The 17,116-nt window shown below is 38.4% G+C and overlaps 1 protein-coding gene, 1 long non-coding RNA gene and 2 other non-coding genes across 4 annotated transcripts; 3 read left to right on the top strand and 1 right to left on the bottom strand.

Annotated features, from left to right (window-relative positions):
• Positions 1-1,235: 1,235 nt before the first annotated feature.
• On the bottom strand, positions 1,236-2,568 carry LOC120294607. The gene is made up of 3 exons (XR_005551847.1): positions 2,077-2,568; positions 1,718-1,769; positions 1,236-1,603 (listed from the first exon to the last, which is right to left on the bottom strand). It is a non-coding gene; the product is annotated as an uncharacterized LOC120294607 (long non-coding RNA).
• A 4,262-nt stretch (positions 2,569-6,830) lies between these two features.
• LOC104452251 (pathogenesis-related protein 5) lies at positions 6,831-8,251 on the top strand. Its single transcript, XM_010066747.1, has 3 exons — positions 6,831-6,932; positions 7,364-7,415; positions 7,518-8,251. The coding sequence occupies exons 1-3, from the start codon at positions 6,831-6,833 to the stop codon at positions 8,249-8,251; spliced, it is 888 nt and encodes a 295-aa protein (XP_010065049.1).
• Positions 8,252-8,490: 239 nt separating this feature from the next.
• On the top strand, positions 8,491-8,586 carry LOC120295199. The gene has a single exon (XR_005552557.1). It is a non-coding gene; the product is annotated as a small nucleolar RNA U54 (small nucleolar RNA).
• A 57-nt stretch (positions 8,587-8,643) lies between these two features.
• Positions 8,644-8,740, top strand: LOC120295201. The gene has a single exon (XR_005552559.1). It is a non-coding gene; the product is annotated as a small nucleolar RNA R64/Z200 family (small nucleolar RNA).
• Positions 8,741-17,116: the final 8,376 nt, after the last annotated feature.

Below are 17,116 nucleotides of genomic sequence, written 5' to 3' on the forward strand. Positions count from 1 at the left end.
ATTGCATACATTAAAACATTATCACTAATGGGCACTATCCACAGAGAATTGCATTTTTATGGTGCAACTTTTTGCCTGCTTTCAGTTCCTTTTTCTTATCAAATTGATTTTAGAATGACTTGACATTGCCACATCGAAAAGAGAAAAACTCTTTTACTTATTGCCAAAGTAGTGCATCTCATATGCATCATGCCACATATTGCAAAGAATCAATCATAAATATAGTCTTCTTCTTTCGGCCAAATGCTTGTAATATGGTTTGGTGTTTGATGGATCTATTCAATCTCAAAAGGCATTGCCGAATTAATAGATTAGAGTCCAACTCAAACAAGCATCTAATAATCTTCACAGAGGAGCAGTAATAAGAACCACCCTAATGGAAAATTGTGCCAAAAGATGAAGTACAAAAATTTGTAACAAACCTAAAGAGAAACAGGTTTTCTTGTACAACTGTCTGAAGGATGAGTAACTACTCGGTAACATGGACGTTAGTCATTTAGCCGGAGAAAGAAATACAAGCATGTCATTCAAACAGTGTTCTTTTTATTTTTTTATTTTTTTATTTTTTTTTATGGCTAAGGGAAAGTATAGTTAACAGGTAACGTCAAATAAGAAAGCTGGGATACATTTGCCAATTATTGTATTGATAGAATGAATTAGAAGTGGCACCCCGCTGCTGCCATAGCGTTAGCATTTAAGCCATGAAAAAAGAGCAGCAAAGACTGGAGTAAATCCAAAGTCGCAGCTTTAACGGTGCACTTCCAGGGTAGATCCCTGGGTAGTTTTGTTCATCTTTCTATGCAACATAAAATACCCGTAAAAGAACACATCCCAAACGACGAAGTAAATGCACACAGCAATTTCATGAGGAAAAAGTTATGGGAGAACCGAATATAAGCACCTTCCGAACCTAAAAGACATTTCTCTATTTATGGAGATATCTATTGATATATAGATAAAAAAAAAAATTGTATTTTCTCATGCAACCATAATGGACAAATAAAACTCGTAAAGTTATAAGTCAGACTTCCTTAAAATTGTCAGTCTTGTTGGTTCGAGAATATGCTTGAAATGGTACCTAATTCAACTCTTGGCTAATCTATGAGGTGGTCATTTGGGTGGCTAACTATCCGATATTCCTAAATGATGACCTCCATAGGAAATCCGTTGAAGTTTCGCTTTTTATTAGGAAAACACTCTTCGGTCAATATAAAAAAAAAAAAGAAGAGGATATATGATAATCATGGGAATTCAATATTAAAGGAAAATAGCGTAAACAAGTTTAATTGGTCCAACTAAAGAAAAATAAAAGACTGTCACCGTAGTGCACAGTCCCTTCCTTAATTGCTTCCCAGCTACTTTCACTGCTCCTCCGTTGATTGCCCAACAACTGGAACATCCTCCATCACCAGGTAGTCCCCCATTGCCAGGCCGAATTGCTTCAGAAGCGCCCCCAAGTATAGGCCCCCAACGGCACCCGGTGCATTTTCCCAAGGGTGTCCTAAAGTTCCTCCGCCAAATTATAGTTCGGAATCATCTCCAAAAATCACGGTCACAGTAGACATATGCTCGTGAACACCTCTAGAAGCTACAGGCCGAAAACCTGGTTAGGAAATCCAATCTTGAGTAAAATAAATACCGCGACTTCGATTTTTTTCAATAAAATCATCATGTAATAAATCAACAAAGTCCAAAGAAATGTCCCTCTCTCCTTTACCTACTACATTACCAGAGTGATCTCCACCAGAGATACGTAAGGCTTTAGCTACCTGTTATAAGGAAATTTGATCACGGTAAAAAATATTGTTATAGAAAATAAAAACATCTGATCCACCTCATAAGAACCCAGAATCACATGCACCGACCATGGATTATAACAAACCTAAATACATCTTTAAGCCAGTCTCCGAAAAAGTGACAAGACACTTTAATCTAATTAAAAAAAGCATCAACTAAAATATACAAATCGAACCGGCCTACTTAGACCTAAATACTACCCAACATAGGCACTGAGAAAGAAATATAGGCACCAATCTCGAGAAAGAAACGGTAGAGGATGTAGATGTAGTGCTCAACCAGGTTAACAATGGTCATGAAGGCAGCGACCACGCAGGTCTGGAAACCCTGGATGAGGTTCTTGAGGGAGGAGGCAATGAGCTTGGCATAGCGGAGGAGGCTCCCGTGGGCAGTGAGCTTCTCTGCGCTCGTGTCCCGCGTGATCACGAGCTTGACTTCCTCGATGGATCGTCTTCTTCCGGTTTTGGCGAAATACTCGGACGGGTGACCCAAAAAATCGGACGGGCATACAACTCCCGATCGTCTTCTTCCAGTTTTGGCGAAATACCCGGACGGGCGACGGAAAAAATCGGACGGACATACAACTCACCCCATTATGTTGAGGCTTTCGTGGTTTCTTTCTTATAATGATCGAGAACGAAGAAGACGAGAAGGGAAAAGAGAATTCGAGAGGAATTTAACGGGGGAGAGAGTCGAGATTTATAGAGGCGAACCGAATATGCGACTGGGAAAAAAGAGACCGAGTGCTTTATTTAAAATAGGAAGCTGGAGAAATCAAATATGAAGGCCAACATCTTATTTCCTTTAGTATAGAGAATACTTCCCTTCCAAACACTTTCATTGAGCTAATCAGAAAGGCAAAAAGTCCATCTCCACTATTCTAATTAGCTCTTTCCTTTTATTGTTGGTGTGAATATTTTATATGCTTAAATAATATATGCGCTGACCAAACAAATTCTCATTTAAATCTGATGTATATGCATGCATTTGGTATTTTATATGGGTTATTTATATTTCCCTTTATAGAAGAACAAAGCTCGAGACCATTTCTTTTTCCTAATAACGAAAATCCGGGATGATATTTGTACATGATCCAAAACAAAGAACTCGATTTCAAACACTTGAAACCTTTTGATTCACACAAATGCTAATATGTCACTGAATTAGCAACAGTACGAGCTTAGCTAGTGTTTTCTTGTGTTTTTATATACGGTCGGCATAGTATAGAACTTGTCTTCGCAAGTTGTTTCCCCAAATACATCGAAACAAACTCACATGTGTAAACAGGAGATAAGGAAAACACTGAATTCTGCCGGAGATGCAAATTTTCATATGATTGTAGAGAGAGACCGAGTGAGGGAGGGAGGGATGATTGTTATATTCGAATCTAAGGGAAGAAGAACTCGTAACTCGCTTTAACTGCCATGGAAAGAAATTTGAAGGGCAAGAGTCTTTGGTGTTCCAAAAAGTTGGAAAAGAATCTTTGAAGAAAAATGGAGGTGACTGGAGTCTCGTTTTCACGGTCACGCTCGCACCCGTCTGGACCAGGCCTATTTTCTCTCGCATGTTTATCACAAATACTGATTTTTCCGATGCCTTACGTGACGTGTTGAGTCTTTTTCCCCAGTAGACAAAAAATAGAACTAAATGACAACTCGCATGATTCATTGGCACAGTTAATCTCGTCCTTTTGCTGATCCCGAATCATGTTGATCTGTCAAAGCTATGAACTGTTCGGTGACCAGGCGTTTCCTCTTCTCTCTCTCTCTCTCTCTCTCTCTCTCTCTCTCTCTCTTTCTGTGGCAGAAACCATCCAGAACACCGGCGAAAGCATAACTGAAGCAGAAACCAAAGCTAACCCAACATAGATCCACTTTTACTACAGAGCCTCGGGCCAGGACAATGATCCTTTTCGACTTGACGGAAGGCCTCTCGAAAGAAAGAGCAGTCTTGTTAGTCAACAAGGGATGGACCGTAGTGATATAAGCCGTAGCTTACATTGACGATGACCGTCATCTGGTCAGAGAATACGGGTGTCAAGCGGCCCACTGAAGTGCAAAGATTATTTGCTGAGACCTCAGAGACGTATTTCCCCCATTCCAGCGCCAAATTATCGTCGCAATGTTCTCTGCAAACTCTGTAATAGAAAATCATCCATGGCCTTCTCAATTGTCAGTTATGTATACACAACCCTTAGAAGGTTAAAAAAGATGAGGAGTTTCTTTAATTCGGTTATAAACTTTTTTAATTGTGACAATTAAGTCCTAAATCTTTTTGAGTTTTGCCAATTGAGTTAATCTACCCAATTTTGGCTTGAAAGTGCTCAAATTAATGCCAGTCAATTTAATGTGATGCGGCCAAGACTAATGTTGACATTTTTTAATAATTTTTTAATTTTTTAATTTTTGTCTTTTCATATTCTTTTTTATTTTTTCCTTTCCTTTTTCTTCTAGCCAATTGCCAAAGCCTGGCAATTGGCTAGAGGTGAGGGCCGATGAGGCTCATGTTGGTGGCCAATGGGGGTGAGCTTCGCCATAAGTAGGGCAAGGTCAACCTTGCCCAGCAAAAGCAAGGTCAAGCCTTGCCAAAGGCTAGTGAAATCAATGTCACCAGCCCTCACCTCTAGCCAATTGTTGGCCATAATCAAGGCCCAACAACCGACTAGAGGAAGAAGGAAAGGAAAAAGAAAAGAAAAAATAAGTCAAAAAGATCAAAAAATATTAAAATGTTATTTAAACTTGTTCATGTACGTTGGCTATGTCACATAAGATGACGTGCGTCATGTCATTTACATAAGTGATTCTCACCAAAATTAGTCAGAATGACTCAATTGGCAAAACGTGAAAAATGTTTAGGATTCAATCGGTATAATTAAAAATATTTAAGATTGAATTGATAAATATGCAATAGGTCTAGGACTTTTTGGACAATTTCCCTATCAAAGATATATGAACTACTCCATACTGGACTAGCTAAGTAAACAAACGACTCTCATCAAAACGAATAATTTACAAAGAGTCAGTATTCCTTGAAGCAAAAGGAATCAAACCTTTGAGTAACCGCACCAAAACCCATGTCTCCCCATTTTAAGTTCTATTCAATGTTAACAATAATAGTGTTGCTCTAAAAAGGAGGATTTTTGGTTCGGCATCTAATTGATAGTATATGAACATGTACCAAATGACCAAGTTGACTTATCTTGTAGAATCGAGGTCATAAAAATTCATTCATAGCCATGATAAAAAGATTTCTCGGATAATTGCTTTGGTTTTAATATTCCTTAAAATGAATGGAATAGAACCCTTATATAACAAGACCAAGACCCATTGTCTCCCATTTTAATTTCTATTCAATACTAATAATACTAATGTTTCTCTAAAATGGAGTGTTTTTTATTCGGCGTCTAATTGATTCTCGGATAATTGCTTTGGTTTTAATATTCCTTAAAATGAATGGAATAGAACCCTTATATAACAAGACCAAGACCCATTGTCTCCCATTTTAATTTCTATTCAATACTAATAATACTAATGTCTCCGATTGTCTCCCAAGTTGACTTACTCTTGTAGAATCAAAGTGGTAAAGATTCATTGAAGACCACGATAAAAAGATGTCTCAAATAATTAGTTTGGTTCTAATATTCCTTGAAACGAAATGAATCAAACCTCTAAATAACCAGACCAAGACCCATTGTCACCCCCATTTTAATTTATATTCAATACTAATAATACTAATGTTGCTCTAAAAAGGAGGATTTTAAATTTGGCATCTATTTAAGACCAGATGAAAAGGTACTAAATACCCAAATTGACTGACTCTTGTAGAATCAAGGTCGTAAAGATTCATTCACAACCATGATAAAAGATTCCTCGGATATATACTTTGGTTTTAATATTCCTTGAATCAAAAGGGATCAAACCTCTGAATAACCATACCAAGACCCATTGTCTCCCCATTTAATTTTTACTCAATACTAATAATACCGATGTTGCTCTAAAAAAGAGGATTGTCAAGTTGGCATCTAATTGATGCCATATGAGCAAGTACTAAATGCCCAAGTTGACTTACTCATGTAGAATCAAGGTAGTAAAAATTTATTCACAACCATGATAAAAGGTTCCTCGGATAATCACTTTGGTTTTTGATATTCCTTGAAATGAAAGGAATCAAACCTCTCAATAACCAAATCAAGACGCATTGTCTCCCCCATTTTAACCTCTCAATAACCATGTTGCTCTTTCAGAGTCTGATTGATAGCATATGAACAAGTACCAAATGCCCAAGTTGACTTACTCCTTTAGAGTCAAGGTCGTAAATATTAATTCATAACTATAGTTACTTTGGTTTTAACATTCCTTGAAACAAAAGGAATCAAACCTCTAAGTAGCCAGACCAAGACCCATCGTCATCCTTTTTTAATTTCTATTCAATACTAATAATACAATTGTTGCTCTAAAAAGGAGGTTTTCAATCTGGCATCTAATTGATACCATGTGAACATGTACCAAATGACCAAGTTGACATATTTCTATAACATCAAAATCATAAAAATTTGTTCACAACTATGATAAGAGATTGCTCGGACATTTACTGTGATTTTAAAATGAAGAACCTAATAAGTCGATTATATATGTTATCTTATTGCATATGAATTATAATCAGAAATTTTAGATGTTTTGCATCTAATAAAAGTCAAATTGGCGGCTTAAGCTTTTCTGATCTACTAATTTTCAAGGATTTTTTTATTTTTTATTTTTTATTTTTTTTTAACATGGACCATTTTCGTTTTAATTATGCTTACGAGAATGACAATGCATCTTTGTGCTACATACATGGCTTTGCTCTATCATTCCTCTATGCTTGAAGCAATTGACAGTTCATTGGCCAGATGATTTCCTGCACTCCCAGCTCCTAAGTCCTAATGGTCAACTCAAGACCTAGATTTTCTACCAAAGAGAGGGATAAGTTAACTCGTCCAAAGCTTTGTGCCTTTTCTTGCCTCTCAAGAGTGCCCCATCAAGACTTGCAGTGCAATGGAAGAAGCACGCAATCTCGAGAAAATGCAACCATTAGCCGGTGGATCGGAGGCTGTGGCAGCGGCGTGGTTCGTCGAACTAGAGAGAGCACAGCTAGAAGTGAGTTGGGCATGAGTGATGGTTTGTGAGAAAGAGGAGGGGTTGGGCGTGGGGTTGCAGAGATGGAGAGCAGGGCACGTAAAAGAGAGGAGAGAGAGACAAAAAATTTCTGACGGGTGGGCCCGATTTGCCGCGTGTCAACCTCTGTTTGGTTCAATGCACATCCAACGCGGTATATTTAATGACCTAATGTTTTCTTTTCTCCCCCAATCTCTTTGTTTTCTCCTCCTATAAAACGCAACTCTATGCCTCATGTTTTCTTTACTCAATCCTCTGTTCAGAATGAAGTCCTCCGATCTCATCTCGTCTTTCTCACTCATCCTGATCGGTCTCCTCTTGTCGCCCGGTAACGATTCCTTCGACTAACCATATATTCTCGAACAGCATACGTAATGGAACTCGTGTCTCCTATGTTCTTTGTCATTGAACAGCATTTTGATGCTACATACATAAGTACTTTGCCAATTCATACTCTACTTTCGAGTATGCACATTTCACCACGCCAAGAATTTCGGCCTACATTTATCACTGTAATTCTGGTTTGCCTGGTGAAAATTTTCACGAATATGTAATGGCATCATGCAGGGAGTACTGTAGTGGCAGAACAAGTCACCTTCAATTTTCTCAACAGATGCCCATTTTCCATATGGCCGGCCATGGCTCCCAACACGGGCCAACCGGTGATCGCGGAAGGAGGCTTTTACCTCCAGTGGGCATCCAGAAAACTCGTCTCGGTCCCGCCAGGGTGGAAAGGGCGGATCTGGGCCCGCACTGGGTGTAGTTTCGCGTCGAACAGACCGCCAACCTGCGAGACCGGGGACTGCGGGCAGCTCCGTTGCCGTGGGCTCATCGGGACCCCTCCTGCCACGCTGGTCCAGGTCTGGCTCCACGCGGATGAGGCCAAGCCGAGCTTCTATAACATCAGCCTGGTCGACGGGTTCAACCTTCCAATCTCGGTCCAGACGAGGCCCACGCAGCCCGAGTGCGAAATCCCGGGGTGCTCGAAGCCGTTGAACGGCCTGTGCCCTGAGGAGTTGCAAGTGATGAATGGGAAAGGGAAGGTTGTGGCTTGCAAGAGCGCCTGTTTGGCCTTCAACACCGACGAGTACTGTTGCCGGAACGAGTACGCGACACCGGACAAGTGCAAGCCCAGCGTGTATTCCAGGCTTTTTAAGGATGCCTGTCCAGGTTACTACAGCCATCCCTACGACTCGCCCCGGCCGCAGGTTAGCTGCGCGTCCAAGGAGTTTGAGATTATCTTTTGTCCAAACTTTTGGGGTGTTGAGCAAGTGCCAGGGTGGAATTATGCCGACTACTGAGTCTAATCATTGGACAATCGATAGCAATGTTGACTACAACACTAAATAATAATCGAGGAGTTACTCGATCGCTCGTGCATTTGAATTGATGAGTGAGTATCAATTTGGTCCATGACCGTGACTGATTAAGCCATTACCAATGCCGTGATCTCTCTCTCTCTCTCTGATCAATTTATGGATGTCTTTCGTTTCCATTCTGCTGATTTTTCATTTCTTTATGTTGGGTTTGAGTCATCGATGGCACTATGATTACATGGCCCTTTTCTTGGGCAAAATACGCTATTCCGATGAGAAAAATGATGAGCTGAAAATCGGGCATGTTTCTTATGAGAGCCATTTAATTATCAATCTTTTTTAGGGAAAAAAAAGCAAATAATGATTTTGTTTTTTCACTTCTATGGTGATGAATTATGAGTGAAGAGTAATGTACATGTCAAACTTCAGAGATTTCCATCGATGAGAAGATACACTTGACACTCTAAACAGAAATGCGTTTCTAAATATTTTCAATGATTTTTCTCTCCTCTTTATTTTTTAAATTTCCTCGTTCATAAAAAAATGGGCAACTGGAAAATCTTTTCTTAATTTTCTGCTTTTGCATAATTATTTTAAACGTCTTTTAAAGTAGTAAGTTATACATAGATCTTTATTGATGCCAGGAATATAATATCTGTGAATCCTTAAAAATGTCATATGAATGTCTTTGCTCTCTCTACCATGGTGTCCAGAACAGAAGAGAAACAAAATTTATATGCAAAAATTTACCAAAAAAATCTGGTGTCGAAAACTTAAATCGCCCGCCAATGATCAATGCCCTAGCTTGTTTTCGGATGATTTGAATGAATCTTTCATAGCTGAAGTGACTATGGGGGTGGACTAGATAGGCTCAATGGCCAGTCTCATCTTCATCATTGTCAGCAAGATGTATTCAACTTGGTGAAAAGCTTCATTTTACGGTGGATATTGTAGTTAAAACAATTGTGCGACGAGGATATTATAGTTAAAATTTCAGAGGGAGCATACGTGTTTTCCTTTGAAAAGATTAAATGACTGGGATATATTTGATAGTTGTATTACAAAATCTGGTGGATTGTTTTGACGGACAAGCATGACCTCGACTCCGGTCATTTTCATACCATTAAAAGAAATCCATAGATTCAAATGACACAGGATGGAGGAACAAGAAGATAGGTTCACTTCTCACATGGTGAAGAGACACAAGTTAAGAATTCACGCATCCGACTCGCGCAAATGGTGGAACCCATTGGGTGGGATTAATTTGAGGAAGGCATCTAGACTATTTTTAACTTCTATGCAGCGATCCGTGGGACGCGTGAGAAGAAAGGAGGAGGAAAGGGGCCATGCCGGAGAGGAAAGAAAGAAAAGTAAGGGGCCGGGCCAGGGAGAAAGGCAGGAAAAAAGGGAAGGGGCTGGATTAGGGCTAGGCCCAGGCGAGAGGATAAAGGGGCCGGGTCGGCCCGGCTCCCTTCCGTTTTTCTTCTTTTTCCTTTTCTTAATAAAAATAATTTATTAATTAGTAATTAATAATTTTTTCGAATTTTAATAAACTCTATTATTATTAATTAAAATGCTCTTGACACCTGTACGCTATGCAGTTTGGTGAGAATTATTTTTGTTTAAGGACTAAAATTTAATTCCTAAATTTCTATGTAAATTATCATTAAATGAGTAGTCAATATTTAAATGTCAATAACCGTCAAAGAGCAAGCCAGAGATATGCTTTTCTTATTATCGTAATGGTAGAATGTGTTAGAAGTAGCATCCACTGCTGCCATAGTTTTAGCGTCTAAATCATGAAAAAAGAGTGATAAAGAACAGTGTACTTCAAGGAATATCCCTATCTAGTTTTGTTCATCTTTCCATGAATAGTATAAAATGCAAGTAAAAGAACACATTCCAAACGATGAAGTAAATGCACACCATGGTTTTATGAAAAATTATGGCAGAACACAAATATGAACACTTTCAAACGTTGAAGACATCATCTCATGTAACCATAACGAACAAACAAGTCAAAACTTTCTTAAATATTATACTGCACCGGTCCAACAAAAGAAAACAAAACACGTAAGCAACACAACCCACCACCCTACCGTACCAGTCCCACCCTCAATCGCTGCACTAGTCCCACCCTCAATCGCTTCCGATGCTGATCTTCGGTGCAAGCCCCCTGGCCAGTCCACGTAGTTCCTCATTGATCCATAATCACTGCCGAATTGAGAAGCGCCCTATGACCTGCGCCTGTGCTAGCGCCTGGATTCCCTCATCTTCTTGCTAGTGTGCATATAAGGTTGCGTCCACTGTCCCCTCTTGCACCTTCGCCATCCTCTCGTTCTTATAGAGTTCCCAGTTTGCCTCTAGCACCTACAATGAAGAAAAGCAACTTGTGAAAACTTAATCCCTAGCTCATCCTCTTTTGATTCGATACAGGTCTTTTTATTGTCTTTGCTTGAAGATAAGCATGGAGCTTCTCTACATTAACATCACAACCTTGCAGAAATTCCACAAAAGTAGCTCAACAAGATACTCCACCTTGGCCAGTTTAGACGACTGAGGCTGTGCATTTGGTTCAGCCAATTCGGCTTTCTTTTGGTTCTTAAAGATTTTCACTGTCCCCGTGAGGGAAACGTGAGGGAAATAGGTGGGGCAAAAAAGAACAAATGTGCTATGACTTTTGTATCGTGTTCACTTTAGTATTATAATTTTTTTTACTTAATTGAGTATCACAAATTTGAAAAATCAAGTGTCATTGGCAATTTAGCTCACCATAAAATTTGACGTGGATGCTAGTCGTTCTATGTGACTTCGCCGGCTCTGACATTGATAATTTTATTATAATTTTTAAAATATTTTTAGTTATTTTGTTTGAATTTTTTATTCCGACAAGGGTCACCAGCGACCCCTCACCAACTGTGAAACCCTTACTCAGTTGTGGCCTGGCCCACGGCCAGCAAGGTTGTAATGCCACCTAGGGCCCACATCTCATTGCCTCGTCTAGATCAGGCGAGGATATTCATGGGTGACAGCAAGACAGCCGCCACCTAATCTAGGTGAGAGTTTTGTGGCTAGCAAGGGTCATTGGTGACCCTCACTAGCCCTTAAAAAAGAAGTAAAGAAAAAATAAAAGATTAAAAATTTTAAAAAAATCCATGTATGATGATTTGTCAAAATACTCAAATAATTGAATTTACTCCGATGTGGCACTTAAGCGAGCCAAAAAAAAAAGTTATAGCTGTCAAGTGAGCGCCATACAAGATCATACAAAAGTTAGGCACTCTAGCCGTTCTTCTCCTAAAATAGTTGTATTCATTGTGTTTCCTTAGCCATGCGTCAGCTTTTGTAAGAAAATTGTTAAGTATCTTCTTAATGCAATAAACATGCTTATTCATAACTCATAAAATATCAAATTTTTATCATTTTGAAAACATGAGCTTATAAATTATTTAGAAAAGGTAGCATTCTTTCTATTCATTTCTCGCCTCCCTCTTCCTTCTGCCCGAACGTGCCTCCTTCTTTTCCTTTTATCTCTCTCCCCTTTTTCTTCCTCTCTCCCGAAGACTCTCGATCTCTCCTCCTCCTCCTTTTTCCTTCTTCTTTTCTTTTCTTTCCCCTCTCTCTCTCCCCCCTTTCTCTTCCTCTCTCCCGAAGATTCTCGATCTCTCCTCCTCCTCCTTTTTCCTTCTTCTTTTCTTTTCTACTTGTGGGCCCTACTCTTTAGACTAGGTCAAATATTACCCATTCCATCCGCGTTCAATCACCATCTTGGTCATTCTTGTTGTGATTCAATTCAAGAGACACTGTTTGCATTCCTTTATCCCTATTTTTCCCAAAATCACTTTAAGAGCGTATGATAAAATTTCTACTTCTCTATTTCTCTATTTCTTCGTTTTCTAGAATAGGTATGGAACAGAAATCCGTTTAGTAACGCAATTTGATTTTTTTATTTCTTGAACAGATTTTTATTCCAGAAATAAATTTGAAGAAAAAATCAGAAACTAAAATTTTTAACTTGAGAAATCAATTTATGACTAGATATCAATTTCCGTTTCAGAAATTTTGTTATGCACACCCTAAAACATCGCCTTAAAATATCCGGCTAGAATATGAGGGAGGAACAATTCACGTGGACGTGGACGAACTTCCACAGGATCACCTGTCTTCTCGAACATCTAAAAAAGGCAAGGGGAAAGGATACCTCTCTGTTTCCATTATGCATCCTTTTCTCGCTCAGTTTCCTAGAATAATATTCGCATTGGATCACCGTCGTGGGTCATTCTTCTTCTTTTTCTTAATGTAAGAAACATTGTTTGTTCCCGTGAAGAAAGATTTGCATCAGATTGCTTTTATTCTATTGCTATTACACCGGTGTGTGGGTTCGACAAGATTTGATCTTTTCTTGATTCTCGCTTTGTATCACACTTGAGCAATAGTTAATCTCTTAGATCCTCTAAATTATATCAATATAATATTTCTTAACTATTGAGAAAACTACCCAAGAAGAGGACTCTCCCTTGCCCAATGAAGAAGGGGGCATAAGAAAAGTCGGGTCACAACCTGAACTTAGCCTCAGCCCCGTCCCTCGAGCTGAAAATGGTGAGCGACAACACCAGGACCCGGCTACTGTCCTCGGAGCCGAAAGCAGTACACTAACTCTAGAGCAACAACGGCTGGACCAGGCTGCTGTCAAGGATGCCAATGGTGCTAGCCATGGACAAACTATTATGACTTGCATTATCCACCACCCCTAATTAGCTTTTCGCCATTATAGTATTCATTGTATTTCCTTAACCATGCATCACCTTATGTGAGAATTCTTCTAAGCAACACTTCTCGAAACGTTATTACACTAAATCCTCTAACAACATGTGAGCTAGAGACTGTTTCAGAATCCTCCCAAGCAACATTCATAAAACGTTAGAGTACTAAATATGCTAACAATAGATGTCAAACTCTACAACCATCGAATTTCAGAATCCTTCAAGCAACACTTTTTAAAATATCGGAGTACTAAATCTGTTAATAACCCTTCTTGCGCGGACGCTACCATTTCTATACTTAAAATTAAGGGACTAGGGAATATTTATAGTACCACGTTGGTACGCAGCAGATGGATATTGCCATACGGCAGTGCATGGAGGTTGCATGTGGGAAAGTTACAGTGCTCATCTTCTTCTTGATTTTTCGGTTTTAATTTTTACTAACAGAAAGGCATGAGCAAACATGCCCAACCGAAGCCAATTGGTCTCCCAACATGCTAGACAACTTTATCGGTTTTGTTTTTGTACAATGGACAACAAAATCGAAAGAAAAGATCAAATGAGGAAAAAAAAAAAAAAAAAAAAAACTTCGATGCATTATGGTGGTGCATATTAAACACATTACAAACCATTTCACAACTTTCTTCCTATAATATATATATATATCTCAAAAAACCTCAAACTAGTACATTTATAATAAATTTATCCAAAATTAATTTTCTTACCAAAAATTTAAAATCGACATACATATGATAAATTTAATCCAAATTAATCATAAAAAGCCTCAAATTGATACATTTGTAGCATATTTACTTCGTGTTAGTTTTCCATTAAATTATATTAATATTACGAAAAATTACAAACTAGTACATCTATGACAATTGAAGAGTCAAATACTAAACTAGTAAACCCATTAACTGTCACATACCAATCAATTCAGTAATTTGATAATAAAATTTAACAGAAACTAACATAAAGGAAATTTATCACAAATATACCAATTTTAGTTTTTGGTGGTCAAAAAATTAGTTTAGAGTATATTTGTTGCCAGTATCTCAATTTGGGATTCTACATGGCATTAACCCTATAAAATAACCCCTGTTCTCATGTAACTTACTTTGATATATGCATAATGACTCACTAATTTACATAGGACAGAGAAGAAACATACTAAACTACGGATAAATGAAATTTAAATGTGTTAATATGTGAAAGCAAACATATGTTGTGTGTCTATCGATAGATATATCTAATTCTTATTCGCCAAACTCAAATCATGAGCGGTATTTTTTATTTTCTTCCTATCAGATTGACCCTTTTATTTTTAAGAAATTGAACTCCGATTTATAAAAGCCAGAAACTTCTCCCTCGCTATTTTAATCGACGGTGAACTCCACCAGAAGGCCAAATATAAGTTGGCCCTTTATGTTCTTAGGACACATGGGATTAGGAACTATTGCTATTTTCACCTATATGAAATCTCCTTGTCAACGGACTTTCAACGTCTCGGAAAGAAATATGCACATATCTCTCATTTATATATTTGTCTTAATTATTTTAGTCATTACTATAATGATATAAAACAAATGGTTTTTGCTGCGGGGATGAGGAGATGTTGCCTATGTGAGTTCGTGAATTCAAAGACAAAATTACACGACATAGCCTTGATCCTCACCATTAATATTCTCGTTCCGCATCAATTAAAGTGAATGGTAAACATGAAAAAATTTCATGATTTTTCGTTTCAATCCTTTTTGATTTAGACTTCGCAAGGACTTTCGAGATGCTTCTTGCATTTTCCTTACTTTTAGTTTCTTGTGTCTCTGGCTTGTGAATTCTAGTTTAATATTACATTCCTAATTTTGAAGTCTGCTATTTTGTTTAGAACATTTATGCCAACGCTTAGCTTATATAAACGCCGCATATGTATGTAAATTGTAGTGTCCACGACTTTTTGGGTAAGGCTTTGCCCATGGGATGGTAGTCGAGGTTCCTAAAATTCCTCTAAGTCGATCAATAATACATTGTTTGTCGAACATATTCGAATTTGATTGTTCAAGCAAGCCTTTTTATATACACCATATTAAAGTCTATTTGCACATCTATTAACATGACCAGTCTTGCTATAACGAGGTGGTCCACACATAGAATGTTCATCTTTTTCGATTTTAGTGTTGGTGTGGATTTTTGAGTCACTCCATTGTACATCGACAAATAGGTCGATAATTGAGAATAGTCCACTGTTTTATAATCCGATCCAACAGGCAATCAAAATTAACAGGTACACTGGAAGCCGCTCAATAAAGGAGTGTCATTGATTTTCTTGCCTTCAAAAAATGTCTTTTGCTTAGAAGAGAAGTTGCTAAATCAGTCGAGGATGGAAAAAAGCATAAAACGACCCAAACCAATCCACTTTCCGAACATGAGAAGAGTGTGCAGGTTTACACAATGTGATTGATAGATCACAAAGTATTGAAAGATTGCAAATTGGTTGGAACAATGAAAGAAATGCTTTGAGAGGAAATAATGATAAGATACAGCGATTGGAAGAAGAGGTAGGATCCCAACACTTTTATTATTATTTAAAGATTGGTTATGCAAACTACGATTTATTGACTTCCAATTTTGCCAACGGCTCAAAGCCTTGATCCATCCGGAATCTTTTTTTTTTTTTCAAACCTCCGGATATCCCAGAAAGTCTCAAGCTTTCCTAGCACGGGGAGAGCTGAAGCAGTTCCTCATCCTCTCCTCCACCTGGTCGATCATGGCCTTGGAATTCTCCTCGGCCTCGCCGTCAACATTGTCCCCAACTTGCATTGGCTCGGCGGTGCCGGTGGAGGAGGAGGAGGAGTTCTCGGCAGTGAAGGCAGGAGCAGCGGGAGGGTGATGGGAAGGTGGGAGGAGGTGGTGGGTGGAAAAGAGGAAGGAGGAGAGGAGGAGGTGGGACTGGTGGAGGAGGAGCGGATCTGGAGGAGTGGGTGGGGTCGGCGGTGGAGGCGAGTTGCTTGGCGATGAAGGTGGCTGTTTCTAGGATTGTGTCAGCTCCGTCGCTAAAGCCACGCATATAATACAAAGAGACTAAGGAGACAAAATAATTGCCAGACATTACAGGATTGGACAAGTCATAGGAGAACTTTTTTCAAGCTATCCTAATTGAAGAGACCTAAATCAGACGCCTCAAGGAGACAAAATAATTGCCAGAGATTACACGATTGGACAAGTCATAGGAGAATTTTTTTCAAGCTATCCTGATTGAAGAGATCTAAAGTCAGACACGTCAAATTCTGTGGAAACAGATTTGAGAGACTCGCAATATTAAAATAATAGATAAACAGGTAAAATTTTAAGGATATTTTTTTTCTATAAGTAATTAAAAAAATTCTTCGCTTTCGTTTTTTTTTTCATTTTCTTTCTTTTCTTCTCATTTGCTTCCTTTCCTCTGATTTGCAAACACAATTTTGATTTGGGACTGGAGTCATGAAAATTCTTCTTGGAGCAATTGGAGGGTAATTTTTCTTGCACAAATACTGGCATTTCTATGCTTAAAATTAAAGGATTAGGAAATATTTAAGGCATCGCGATTGGTACGAAGCAAATAGATATTGCCATATTGCAGTATGTGGAGGTTAAATGTGGGAAACGTACGGTGCTCATCTTCTTTTTGTATTACAGATCTTAATTTTTTTACTTCAATATAAAGACATGAGCGAGCATGCCCCGCCGGAGCCAATTGGTTCGAAAATGTGCCAAACAACCCTCGGTCCCACTCCCACCTCTGGAACCCACGTTACGATCGATTTTGTTTTCGGACAATGGAAAACAAAATTTAAAGAAAATAGCAAATGGAAAACAACGATGATGATGAGAACAACAACAACTCAGTGCATTATGGTCATGCATATTAAACACTGTACAAACCATTTAACAACTCCGTTCCTTTATTGATGCGATTATATATACTTATAAATTGGCCAATCGTTCTTATTATTTTCCCCTTCTTTTATTGAACAGACAGCAGGTAATTTAATTTGATATTTACATAATGACTCGCTAATTTCCATAGGACAAAGTAGAAACATACTAAATT

This window comes from Eucalyptus grandis, chromosome 6, assembly GCF_016545825.1.
Source record: "Eucalyptus grandis isolate ANBG69807.140 chromosome 6, ASM1654582v1, whole genome shotgun sequence".
Taxonomy (NCBI): domain Eukaryota; kingdom Viridiplantae; phylum Streptophyta; class Magnoliopsida; order Myrtales; family Myrtaceae; genus Eucalyptus; species Eucalyptus grandis.